Raw genomic sequence first — 13,808 nt, forward strand, 5'->3', positions numbered from 1 at the left:
GGTGGTGGGTGCAGCCCTGTGCTAGAAAGGGCAGTTTCTGTGGGCAATCAGGCCTAAGAATATGTAAAATCCTGTGAAACCTGCTTTGTTTAGAAAGCTCTCAATTAAATGATAAGGGTCCAAGCAAGAAGTGAGTTTGTTCCTCAAAGTTTTATGGCTCTTTAGCTATCTGATCCTGACTCAAGATAGGCCCTCAGAGTTCTTTATATGTTATCTATTGTTTGATCCTTACTGCCTGATGATTAATGAGAGCTTTACCTGTATTCCTGTGCAAAATGAACCTAATAAAAGCCCATTGAGGAAAAGGCTCTTGGCCCTTCTCCTTTGAGAGATCAGCCACCTTTCCTCCCCAAGCAGGTCTTGTCTTGGTAGACTTATTCTCATCTGTGGTGGCTGGGGACAGTGTGGGCGGAGCCCCCGCATAATAATAAAAATTATAGAAAAAAGACCTGTGGCAACTGCAATGAATTCTCAATAACAATCATTCAAATTTTCACTAATTCCATTCTGAGTAAACCATTACACTATTTTTAAAAGCTTGCTAAGTACATTTATAATAAAGATCAAAAGGTTCAATCTATTTAGGTTCATTTGCAATAGATAATTTAATTATTATTTATCAAAAACTAACATTTATATAATTTCTCAAAATTGATGAATGCTCTTAACCCTCACAACAGCTCCAGAGGCACTGCCACTGTGGTTCCCTTCTACAAATGACTGAGTGATGTGACTTGCATTGTACACATAAGCGCAAAGACTTCCTATCCCATGCTCTTTCCCAACCCTGCCATGGTGTCACCCTAACACCCTTAGTCAGAAATGATGCTTGTCCATTTAATAAGAAATAGGGCAGAAATATTAGGGCTCAACTGGGCAACAGCTGACAGCCATTAATTTTGTTTCACAAATATACTCAGAATAACAAATGTATTTACTTTTTCCAACTTCTATGAAAGGAAAACTTCATTACAACATGCTTTCCCCTGAATGAACTTGGATTACTGGAGCTTCGCTTTATTTTAAACTAATCATCTGCATTAATTTTTTCACTCAATGAATATTTATTGAGCCCTTAGTATGTATGTGACAAGAGCTTATTTTTTCAAAATTCTAGAGTAATGCTTGTGATGATTAATAAATTATTTCAGTGCCTAATTTTTACTAGCAACACATATCTTTATCATCAAATAAAAGTATAACTAGTCATTTAATAACTATATTACAAAACTGAAATACTTAACCCTATATAATACAGAAGTTTATACTCACAAGATTGATGATTATTTTCTGATAACTGAGAACTAGCATCCTCTTCTGGGAGTCTCACAAAAATAAATGTTTTATCTTGTACTGAGACAGGGAATGTTGGATCATCAGAGATATTCAGCTCTGCATCAAATTTTGGAAATTGGCGGTTTGAGATTCTTAAAAAAGATAAAATCATATACCAAGAGCCTTAATATCCAAAAATGTGTCTTCATAATATGATCAGAGGTAATGTCATTACAATAATTAATATCAGTTATTAGATAAATAGGTCAAATAGGCTACCCATATACATGTAAATAGCAACTGACTTTTAAAACAGAATTAACAGATTAAAAGCATTAGAAAAAACTGTCAGGGAATTTACTAAGCACCATTGTGAGAACTTGACCTACTTTTCTCCAAATGGTAAAAGAACTATACAAGGTAGGTAATATCCTCATTTCACAGGTGAGCAACATGAGACTCAGTCAACGGTGGTGGGTTGCCCCTTGGGCACAGAGGTAGGAAACAGGGGAACTAGGCATCAATCTGGGCCCATGTGGCACCAGGTCCTTTTCTATTTAAATTAGTTTGGACTCTTTGGAGCCTTATCCATATGTTTACTCTTTCTTTTCCCCTCTCTTCTGTGTATATCATATATATGACCTCATTTTCCCAGTTGAACCAATATCCACATCTTTTCGTTGCTTCCAGTTCTTCTGCATCCCTCTTTAGTTCTTGTATTTCCCAAGATTAGCAAATTATATCAGAAAACAGAGTAAGGGGAAAGTGCCTTGACATAATAGAGTTTCCCCTTGGTTATCTGGAAGACGGCTGACTCCCTGGAGACCAAATAGCGGCCTGGCTATCAAAAGCAGTGGTACCCTACCATGCATCCGTAACTCTTCCTGGTGGAGGTGGAAGGAAGGAAAGGAGAGGGAAGAAGTTTGTCCCTGCTGGGAATATCCCAGATTTAATTTCTTGGGAATTGAAAATCACCTCAAATTTCCTATTTCTGACCCAGGACATGTAGCATATTTCTATCTCAAGGAACTTTTCCCTGGTATCACTGGGGTCCTTCCATCATTGAGTATTTGGTGATGGTGATTAAGAAGAAATGATGAAGGAAGCACAGCTCAGCCCAAATGGTATCAAAAAGGTTACTAAAAGTTACTAAAAGGCATTCCTAAATTTCAGATAAAACTGAGCTGTAAGAACTCTTTAGATTAAAGAGTGCCTTAGATTCTCCTAAGACTTTTAGACTTGAAAATGACCAAACATCTACCAACATCTCCAAAATCAGCAGAAGTATTACAGGAAAAGAATATTATACATCCGACTGCATTATTTTTCTTAATGTTTTAATATAAACCTATATCATCTACCCTATTCCTATCAATTATTTCTCTACTACCCCACCCTATCCAGGGTAGACAAGGACATAGAGAAAACAGGTTTTAATGTTCTAGTTTCTGCCAATATCCAACCAAGGAAATGTTCAGGCAACAGAAACATCTTGTAAAAGAGAGTCAAAAACAAAGATAAATTTCGTTCAATGAATAAAACAGTCTCTTAGTGCTCTCAGGTCCCATCGCATCTACTACAGAAGACCGCTCTAAAGACGTGGGCAGAAGCCAAGGGAAAAGAAGTGCTCTTTACTACTTAAAGGAGATTAATGTGTCACGGATGCCACCAAAATTCATCAAGAAGCAAAATGTCATACTCATTTATTTTGCTTTGGGCTCTCTTACAAAAATTATAGGTAATCTTCTTCCTCAATTCTCCTTTGAACTCATTTTTAAGTCTCTGTTCCCCTTGGGCTTATTCTAGTCTCTATGCCTGATGCAACTTTAATTCACATGTACACTTTTTAAATCAGGAAAACATATTTATTCTTAAATGCATTACTGGACCAGTAATAAAAAATACTAACTTCGTTTTTTTAATTGTAGGGCAAAATGTGTGTGTGTGTATACATCTGAAGGAAGGAATAGGTTTGCTAAAAGGGCATAGTCAATGTTCTGCGCTGAATCACCCTAATTCAAAAACTAATATGTATTTTTAAACTTTTATTTCTAATCCAACAGAGAGAAAATATAAAATTTTATATTTTTACCTTGTAGCATTGTCCACAATTAGCTCAGATTCTGCTCTGTGGTTTGTCTTCAGTTCAATAGCACACTTTCTTGACTTAAGAGTGTCAAAAAGATCTTCCAGCAAGTTACCAGGTTCAATGCTGGGTAACTGTCTAATATCACCTGAGAAAGGGAAAAACAGATACAGTAGGTTTTAGGTACCTGGGGTCCTAAAATTTAGGAATTATTTTTATTTCTTCCTACTGATACATGCTGTAATTATAAAAACTTACTTACTCTGAGAAAAAAAAGGCCCCAAAAATCTTTGTTTAAAATGACTTGAGAACATTGTCTTTAAAAATATGTAGCAAAAACTACCATTCAGTCCTGGCTGGTGTGGCTCAATGGTCTGAGAAGCCAGACTGTGAAGCAAAGAACCAGTTTGATTCCCAGTCAAATGCCCAGGGCGCATGCTTGGGTTGTGGGCTAGGTCCCCAGTAAGGGGGTGTATGAGAGGCAACCACATATTGAAGTTTCTCTCCCTTTCTTTCTTCCTCCCTTCCCTTCTTTCTAAAAATAAATAAATTTTTAGAAAAAAAAGTACTATTCAGATTAAATAATATAAGATATAAAAATTAGCAATAACACAACAAGGTAAAATTTGAATCAAACTTCTTTCATACCTATAGCCACAGGCAAACTGTTTAAGGACATTGAAATTCACACTGAAATTCTATATTTTTCTTCATTAAATCAGATAGTCTACAGAATAGTATACCCAAAAGAATCTAACTGCATCTCACCAGAATTGAAAAGGACTTCAGAGACCTGTGAGGTCTAATTTGAGTTATTAGCTCAAAAATCATAAAAATACTTTTAAGAGGTTTATAATTCAGATATTTTATTATTTCCAAATTAATCTGTATCTTGATTTACTCTGAATCTGTGACAGTTTTACCATTTTCATAGTCATCGTTTAGGTGGTCAGCAGTGACCCCTCGCGACTCTATTCCATTCACATCCTAGCCTGCCAGTGTCCTGGCCAGAGCAAAGAACCACCCGAATGGCTAAGAGAGCGGTCAAACTGAACTCAGTGTAGTTCTAGCATGGGCTCTGACAAATGACTTTCCACCTGTAAAATGTGGATATTAAGTAGTGAAATTGAATAAACAGTCACTTAACCACAATGCTTTGAACTAAACAATTAGAATTCCAACAATATTTTAACTTACCAAGAATAATAAGCTTAGAAAGTTTGGAGTGCTCAAGCAATAAATTTAAAACAGATTTGAAGACTCCCACAGACACCAAACTCCCTTCATCCACAACTAGAACTCTAACTGAAGAAAATTTCCATGGATTGCTCATGTCCGTTTTTTTCTTCCATGAATAGAAGCTATAATTGACCTGCAAGTAAAGTATTGCATTTCTAAGTTCAGGTTATAAAATTTACAAAAAAAACCAAGCAAACCATTGACAACATGTTATTTTAAAACAACTCTTAAATTGGAGGAAGCGAGTATAAGTAGAGTAACATAGGGGAAGGGCTGAAGAAAGAGAACACAAATGTTAGAGAGGAATATACAGAAAAGATAAAAACATCTAAAAACAAAAAAAATCAAATATTAAAAAGTGCTTCCTAATGACTGCTTAGTGTGTTTAATAAGCTTTGCAAATATCACTATTTAACAGGAAAAATTTCAACCCTTCCCTTACTGCTTTGACCAGAGAAAGTTCCTAGTTTTTTCCATTCCCAAATAAACCTTGGCCTTCTGAGCTAGCCCGACCACTTCAGTCCTCCTCGTCTCCCAACTATAATGCTCCACCCTGGAACTAAAGTGCTGCCTTCCCATGCTAACTATGAGAATATTATTTTTTCTTCTAGTAGTCTAAACTCCCTAACTTCCCAACATTAAAAAACCCACCACCAACATCAATAATTCAAAAACAACATATTACAGAAGTAATAATATTTCCTATTTTAAAAATGTAGATGAGGGCCCTGGCTGGTGTGCCTCAGTGGATTGAGTGCTATGCCTGCCTGCAAACCAAAGGGTCGCCAGTCTGATCCCAGTCAGGGCACACGCCTGGGGCCAGGTCCCCAGTAGGGGGCATGCAAGAGGCAATCACATATTGATGTTTCTCTCCCTCTTATTCTCCTTCCTTTCCTCTCTCTCTAAAAATAAATAAATGAAATCTTTTTAAAATGTGTAAAATTACAGCCAGATCATGTTAAATATTTAGGTCTCTATCATTTCAGAAACATCTCTATATTGTAAATATGCATATACTGTATACTTTTTAAATGGTAACGTATCTTTTTTCAAATATAGTTTAAATTCAGTATTATTTTGTATTAGTTTCAGGTGTACAGCATAGTGGTTAGACAATTGCATACTTTACAAAGTGATTCCCCCCAATATTTCAAGTACCCACCTGGCACCACATATAGTTATCGCAGTATTATTGCCTACATTCCCTATGCTATATTCTACATTCCTGTGACTACCAATGTATTTAAGTTTTCTACTGTGACTAGATTTAACATGTCTATTAAGTAAAAGCATTCATATTTCCCACCTAAATCTATCAATTCCCTTGGGGCGGGGGGGGGGGGGGAAACAAAACCCTGTCTCACAACAGAATATCTGAATCACTGCTAAGTGTTTCCTTCCTTTTATTTTATGTGTTGTATTAGTTCGAAATGACTGGTTGACAGTTTCCCTTGTATCTCTAGTGCCACCAATACAGGCCACATCTATGAGCAACGAGATTCCTCCATTTCCCTTACAGCCGTGTCCCCTGCACATCGACACAAGATGGGATTGCCAGAGAAAATATAGGGCACCCAACCAAAGTTGAATTTCAGATAAACAACACATAGCTTTCAGTTAAGTATGTTCAATGCAATATTTGGTAGTTATTTATACTTCAAGATTATTTGTATTTTCATGTGCTAAGTCTGGTGGCCCCAGCCTGAAGATGGTACGTCCAATGGCACAAGTGCCAGCCCTGCCCTGACTCTCTCCTGAGCCCAAAGGTGACTTCAGAAATGTTCTCCCGGCAGCCCAAGCAGATGTTTAGACACTACTAGTTGATCAGAGCTGGAACATAAGATGAAATTTAGTAATGATCCCTCTCTGGCCTTTCCTCTCCTAATTCAATCTTTCCCACTAATCAGACGTGAAAGGGTAACAGAGAAAAACCATGAACTGATCAAAAGACCCTTCCACGATGATGTGCACTGAACTGCTACAGGTCTGTGTTCACTCACATGACAAACTAAGGTAATGGGCAAAGTAATTTCTGAGGTGGCTTGTGGCACTGTAATTGTACGTAATCTTCCTTAAAACTGCTTTCATTTTACTCCCTTGCTCAGTAACCTAAATGGCTCCCCTGTAAACCAAGACCAATCAAGGTTCTTTGTGAAGTTTCAAGGTCTGTAACATAGAAGGAAAGAACAAGCTGAGAGGTCAGCAACCTGAATTCAAGTGCTAGTTCTGCACCTGGTGAAGATCTTGGGCAAATTATGTAACACCCCTCAAGTGCAACGGGCAGTTTTGTTAAACAGAGGTAGCATCATTTACCCCTCACTGGTTTATCAAGGATTTAATGAGTTGTCAAAATACTTTACAAACTTTAGAGCTCAAATTTCCTATCTAAACCAAATTTAATTTCCATTATTTTGCAATACATAGACTTCATTCCAGTCACTTCAAAACCTCTAAACACAATACCCCTTTGGAAAGGTCTTTCCTCTATGTATTATTTCCTTCAGACATCTTCCAACGATGAAGTTCCTTGATCCGTAGAAGGGAGGTCAGGGTTAGAGGAACCTCTACCACACTGCACAAGTTTAAAACTTCAGGACTCTTAATTATAGCCCAAACTATTTTTTCATGCATATTAATTCATTTGAAAATTGTATTATGTGACTACTATTTGCCAGACACTGTTGTAGGTGAAGGTGAAAAACTAAACCAGATGATCAAAGTCCTCACTTTCATGGAGCTTTAACTCTGCCAAATATAAACCTTTTCCTCCCAACTCCAATGTTTTTCAAAATAGAGTCTGTGGACTTCAACACGCATGGAACCAGTCCAGATGAGAACAGAGCCTGTGCAGGCATTTAAAATGGCTACACCCTTGAGCATACACGAGTTCAGCTGACTATTTTTTCATACAACTTTCTCAAGGAAAGAAGGAGTATACTGCCTTACTTCCTGGCACTAGCTCCTACCTTACTGCCAACCAGCAACAGTTTACAGATGGGTTGTTTTGAGAGGCACCAAATCATTAATGATTCGCTACTACAAGGCAGGGATCCAGAGGACTTTCCATAAATACCTACTGACTGCTGTCAGGAAGAAATGAAAAATAAAGTAGTTAAGTAAAATTTGTCTTTAAAGCAAATGTTTTCTCTTGAGGAAAAAAATGTAACAGGGTTTACCTGACACAGTGTGTAAGCACTAAAACCAGTCTTCTCTCTCAGCAAACCAGCTGCTTTCCCCGTAGGTGCAGTAAGTAAAACTTCGATAGCCTTGTCTGACTTTGGTGGACTTTGCTGGCTGAAGGTAATCCACTCTGCTGGCACATCCTGGTCTTGTTCAAAGTCCTCACAAGCTTTTTTTACTTCGCTTTCTTCCAAGACCTCTACATGCTTAAAGAGACGGCTAACAATTGTGGTCTTCCCAGAACCACCTTTCCCACTTATGACCGTCACAGCATTGGAGCAGATCATTTCCAGAGCAGCCACCTGATCCTGGTCCAGCTGACCTTGACTTATTTCTGCATTATCTTCACTTTCACCATTATCCAAGAGATGGTCACCACTGCCCTGTGTGTTCAGAATGTCCTCCAAAGTTTCTAATCTTGTTTCATCAGGTTTACTTTCATTCAATGTATCGTCACTTCTTGAACCCTCAGGTCTTTTGGTATAAAGAGACACAAGCACCTTTTTGACATCGACGTGCAAACGCCACGGAGGCCTCATCATCAAGTCCCCTATTAAAGAGGCAATGTCTCTTTCAGCCCGGTAAAGGTCATAAGGAAAGATACAGGTCTTCTTATTTGTCACCACACCGATATCCTTCAAAAACTGCAGAGACTGCCAGACATCATGAAAAGACATACAGTTCGACAACTGGGAAGTCAAGTCAGCTTCTTCTACATACGTGTGCCCATGCTCTCTACATATCTGCTTCAGTTTAGAATATATTATCAATCCATTCCTCTCTAAATCAGTCATCAACTGGAGAAGAGACGTGCACTGACAAAACGCTGTCCAACTCGCCTCACATCGCAGAAGCTTCAGTTCTCTGTAGGTTATCTTTAAGAAAATAAAGGTCAAACAGCTTTATAAAAACCATAAATGTTAATGAGTATTATTAAAATTATAGTAAAGACAATGTTATTTATTAATGATTTTTAAGCCCTAGAAGACATGTACTTGTATTTCAATTAAATTCTATAAAATATATCTGTGTATTGTATTGTGTGTTTACCACCCAAAGTCAAGTCTCCCTATCACCCCCCTTTACCTTTTACTACCACCCCCCCCCTCCATATTAACTCCCTGCTGTGGGAAGTCTTTCTCTATAGGAGAGCTTTCTCTCCTTTATACCGTCACTTCCACATGTGCTTCTCCCCTTCCCATCTTTGGAAAAAGTTACAGTACACATTGGGTTCATTGATTTTGGCTAAATCAGTATAAATAGGATTCAGATAAGCAACACAATGTACCATAATTATATTAACTTTACATTAAATTCTGTGTGTGTTGTGACTGCCTCATTTTCTTGGCTTCTTTAGTTTTCTATGTGAGCAATAATTCTGCCCAAATGCTAGCAGTCACCCACCAGCTCCATTTTTTTTTCCATGGAGACATCCTTCTTGGAGTCCTCCACACATATGTATATGGGTTGAACTGTGTGCCCCCCCCACACCCCCTCAGTTTCGTATGTTGAAATCTTAACCACTAGTACCTCACAATGTGACCATATTTGGAGACAAGGTCTTTAAAGGGGCAATTAAGTTAAAATGAGGTCACTGGGGTGGGCCCTGATCCAATAGGACTTATGAGAAGATTAGAACACAGCCAACAGACAGAGAGATGAGCATGTGAAAACACAGCAAGAAGGCTCCGAGCCAAGGAGAGAGGCCTCTGAAAAACCCAACCTTGTTGACGCCTTGATTTGGGACTTGCAGCCTCCAGAACTGTGAGAAAATAAATTTCTGTTATATAAGCTGCCCAGTCTGTATTAATTACAGTAGTCCTAGCAAATTAATATAATACCTCAGTAACAGCCTTTATTGTGGATGGTGAACAGTGGAACTTCAAGCCCCCTTTTCCCACTTGTGTCCCAGAATGCTCATTGCTGTCTCTCTTCTCGACTGAAGAACTATATATGTAAATAATCTAATGTTCCAGAATTTTCTTTTTCAAGGCATATAGAAATCATAGTCATTTGATGTAGGGAACAAATTTATTATTCTAGTATTTCTCAAACTAGGTTGGGAGCAGTGTCTGTAAACATTTTTGGGGATATAAAAATTACATTAGAATTTTTAAATTGTATTTTCATTTGGAAAGCCGCCATATGAAATTTAATGACAAGTTTAAGTGCCACACTTAGTTTCCAACGCCACTGGAAGCTCACAGTGTCACTTGATTACTCTTGGTCTACAATGACAGAAGTAGAGTCATTTGTAAATGATATTATTGTACCGAATGAAAAAATCAAATGATGTCATGATATCCCATATGAACAGGGACAGTTCTCAAAAGTTCCAAGGAAGGTGGGGGACTGAGTTGCAGAGCAGAATGAATTTGCCAAACTCATAAGAACGTGTGTCTTCAATGAGATCTATGCTCGAGTTGCAAATGGCAATTAAGTTACCAAATTTTTTTGTCATATTAAATTATATAACTAAGTTACCAATAATCTGAATGTTACTTAGTTATTTTGTTTTCCTTTATAAATTTATTGCATAAGAGCTAGAGGCATAAAAATTTATATTTAGTTGTAACACACAAAGAAAAATAGATCAACACTGAGGTGTGTACAAATTTTTTCCTTTAAAAGAGATGCAAAAATTGTCAGGTTTGAGAAATCTTGCCTTATATAAGATTACCAAATGCTAAGCAAATGTTCTACTTACTTTACTAAATCCAAGTTTCCATGGATGCGTACCTAAAATCTCTTCTATCTTTCCCAACACATCTTTAGAATCTGAGCTTATGAGCTGTTTAAAGTGCCGAGGCAGAAGAACTGGAAGGAATTCCATTATCTTCGGAAACTGCAATGCTGTCATTACACTTATAAATGGAACTACAAGGTATCAGAGAAGAACAAATGAAAACATACAAATGAGCTCAGAGGAAAACTGGTTTGATGGATTTTCTCATTTAGTACAACCAGTTCAAGAAAACCAAATCAAAGAGAAATTAATAAATTTACTTTAACCAGCAAGGAAATTGACATTGCAACAATTTCTTTTGTACTGAAATGGTTTTCATTGTATTTAACACCAAAATTTATGTTCTTTAAATGCTTAGGTAACCACTTCTTAGCCTTTTGCTTCATTTTGCTTGCAAATAATAACAATAAAATTCTTGATTCAATGATAAAGATAAATTCAAAATTAAACGAAAAATAATGTATATATTAATCTTTTAATATTTTACTATAATCATAATCCTCTCATCATTAAAGTCATCTGATGATGTCCTGCCAGATTTATTTGAAATAACTAACAACTGAAATATTCCATATATGTGAATGTCCAAATAACAAACTATATTAGAACTTATTTTAAATCATTTTGGACTGAAACTTTTCCAAAATGGATTACTAATATTCTTGCCTTTCTCTTCTGCCTTCTTAAATAGAATAACTGACAACTTAACTTTTTCTTAACGCCTCAAGGTAATTTTATGTACACAAAAGTTAGAGCGAGAGAACCATAGTTTTAGAGCTGAAAAGGAATGGAAAGGAGCTTAAATATCACCTCATCCAATCTCTTCACAGTAAAGATGAAGAACCAGGTATATTGATACACTCCAAAAGCAATATAAAAACATCTACATCAAACCAATTTAAAAAGAATACTATGCCAAGATGACAAAGAGGCAATATTTTAAAACACATTAAGTCATTAAATATCTCAATTACACTAAAACTCGATGATAAAAATCACACCTACTTGTGTTTTCCACAGCAAGGCGCCTCTCATGATCTGGTTGGGACTCTTCCTGTTCAGTCCGTGTAGACTGTTTTTGACCATTCCTCCCAGGTTCTTTTTTGAACATTCTCATTGTTTCCCTAAGATTTTCAAAGTTGAGGTTTTTATAGCCTAATGTGTTATTTACCCATGCTAAAAACTTATTTCTAGTGTCACCGGAGACCTCACAGTCTTTAAGAAAGAGGGAACAGATACTTTTTTGATTGGGTGGTGACATATCAGACTGTAAAAAGTACGACGGAAATCCTTGAACGTGATATTTCCGGGATCCCACAGCCTTCACTTGCACCTTCACTCGCCACCAAGGACCCGTTAATGGAAAACGTCCAAACACTTCACACTGCTCTTGAGTGTTTTCATCAGCAATTACAACTTAAAAAAAAAAAGTTAATTTAGTATGTTTTAAAACCTCTCTCCCAGTGTTTATCAAACCCACTATTCCCTTTAACACTCCGCACCCCCATACACACTCCTGCACAGCGCCCTGTACAAATATCTATTAGAGTGTCTATATTGCACTCACTTATTTATCCGTCTCCCGCTACTACTGTAAGCCCTCTAGAAAACAACCATGCTTCATTAGTGTTTGTACTCCTCCAAGAGGTAAGAGTGGTGCAGGGCAAGTCTGCTGTTCCACTTCTAAAAGCAGTCCTTCCTTTCTCGGCAACTCTGACTTTAGCCAATACTGACCTTGCAGTTTCTAAAGAAAAATGCCATGGTGCCTCCCACCACAGGGCCTTTGCATAAGCCAGTCCATTGCCTTAAATGTCCTCCTCCTTACTGTTTATCCTGTTTACCACAGACCTTGGCTTGTCACTTCCTCAGGAAAGCCTTCCCTGAATCTCATGAATGTAACCTCTCATAGCACCCCTTACTATTTCTTCTAAGCACTGAGTAATATTATAGTTACTTCTGTGATTATTTAAAGAATGCCTGTTTCATTCACTAGACAGTACGCTCCTTAGGGCAGCAACCTCATCATCTTATGTCTCCAGGGTATCCCAGCAGCAAACACCTTGCTTGAAACGTGGCAGCCAGTCACTAATACTTTTAGGATAAATGACTAAACCCTCCACAGATACTTGAAAATTGTCTGTCTAAACCTATGCTGTCCACTGACATGTGACTTTAAAGTTCAGGTCCTCAGTTGCACTAGCTGCACTTCAAGATCTCAACAGCCACATGTAGCTACTGGCTATTGTACTAGACAGCATAAATATAAAACAAGACCATTATAAAGAAAATTCCACAGGGCAGCACTGGTCTATACATTAAAATATTCTTAAATAGCAGTCATGAGTATAATTTATAGCACAGGAAATTACACAAGGTAAACACGGATATCAATATTACTAACACAAGGTTAATGAATCAATAATGCCTTGAAGGTGTTTCTTGGGTGTGTGTGTTTTCTAAGCAGCTGAAAAATAATCCCATATTTGACTTCAGGCCCCGATTCCGGGTGTGAACACAGGCGCAACACCCACTATTATAAACATCCTCTATTATAAAGCTACTTCAAAGGGTTGTGAACCTTAAATGAAGTAACACACGTCAGCACAAGCCTAACAGTATTTGCTCAAGTCACTGCTATTACATTATTATTTTATCCTAAGTTGGACAAAATAGCTAGGCCGTCCCAGAGGAAGCCTGTTAACAGCGATGAGGCGCCCCACTGAGGACGGGCCACACTAGAAAGCAGTCTGTTTATCTCCCGTTACGTCCCCCAGGGCCGGGCGCTTGCTCACCTCGGAGGCACCCAGGGAGGCTGCCAGCCTTTAGGCCCCCACTGCAGAGCTCCTCGGCATCGACAAACGCCGGATCTTCGTCCTCCACGTCTTCCATCAGACACTCATCGCTCTCCTCCACCAGGGCCTTGGGTGGGAGCAGGGGTCCGCGTATTTCCCGCAGTCCCGGACTCGAAGTGGCCATAACTCTATTAATTCTCTGAAAGTCAACCCAAACTTCAGGAAACCCGGGCGGGGCGCAGCGCCACCATCAGCCAATCAGGTCCGCGACTGCAAGACCGCCAAGTTCCGCGTTCGCCGGCGCGCGCGTGCATGGGCGGAGCTGCAGCGAAGCTCCGCCCCCAAGCGCGGGGGCGGGCTGTATGCGAGGCAGAGAAAGGTGGCGCTCTTCTTCCAAGCCGGGTAACCAAACTTGAGTGTCCACCAGAAGTCTGGAGGAAATCAGCCCCCGGGCAGCGGCAGGTGTCGCACCTGCTGAACTGCTAGCCCA

General features: G+C 38.5%; 1 protein-coding gene across 1 annotated transcript in view; it reads right to left on the reverse strand.

Moving 5' to 3' along the window:
- The window catches only part of HELB (DNA helicase B), a 36,511-nt gene extending 22,963 nt beyond the window's left edge, over positions 1 to 13,548 (reverse strand). The window contains exons 1-7 of the mRNA XM_045829074.1: positions 13,319 to 13,548; positions 11,532 to 11,942; positions 10,488 to 10,657; positions 7,777 to 8,655; positions 4,559 to 4,733; positions 3,368 to 3,509; positions 1,273 to 1,427 (exon numbers count right to left, since the gene is read on the reverse strand). Of these exons, the coding sequence (XP_045685030.1) occupies positions 1,273 to 1,427; positions 3,368 to 3,509; positions 4,559 to 4,733; positions 7,777 to 8,655; positions 10,488 to 10,657; positions 11,532 to 11,942; positions 13,319 to 13,502 (2,116 nt within the window). The 5' untranslated portion in view covers positions 13,503 to 13,548. The remainder of the gene's footprint in view (positions 1 to 1,272; positions 1,428 to 3,367; positions 3,510 to 4,558; positions 4,734 to 7,776; positions 8,656 to 10,487; positions 10,658 to 11,531; positions 11,943 to 13,318) is intronic.
- Positions 13,549 to 13,808: the final 260 nt, after the last annotated feature.

The sequence above is a fragment of the Phyllostomus hastatus genome, unplaced genomic scaffold (assembly GCF_019186645.2).
Source record: "Phyllostomus hastatus isolate PE091 unplaced genomic scaffold, TTU_PhHast_1.1 phas_scaffold_93, whole genome shotgun sequence".
NCBI lineage: Eukaryota > Metazoa > Chordata > Mammalia > Chiroptera > Phyllostomidae > Phyllostomus > Phyllostomus hastatus.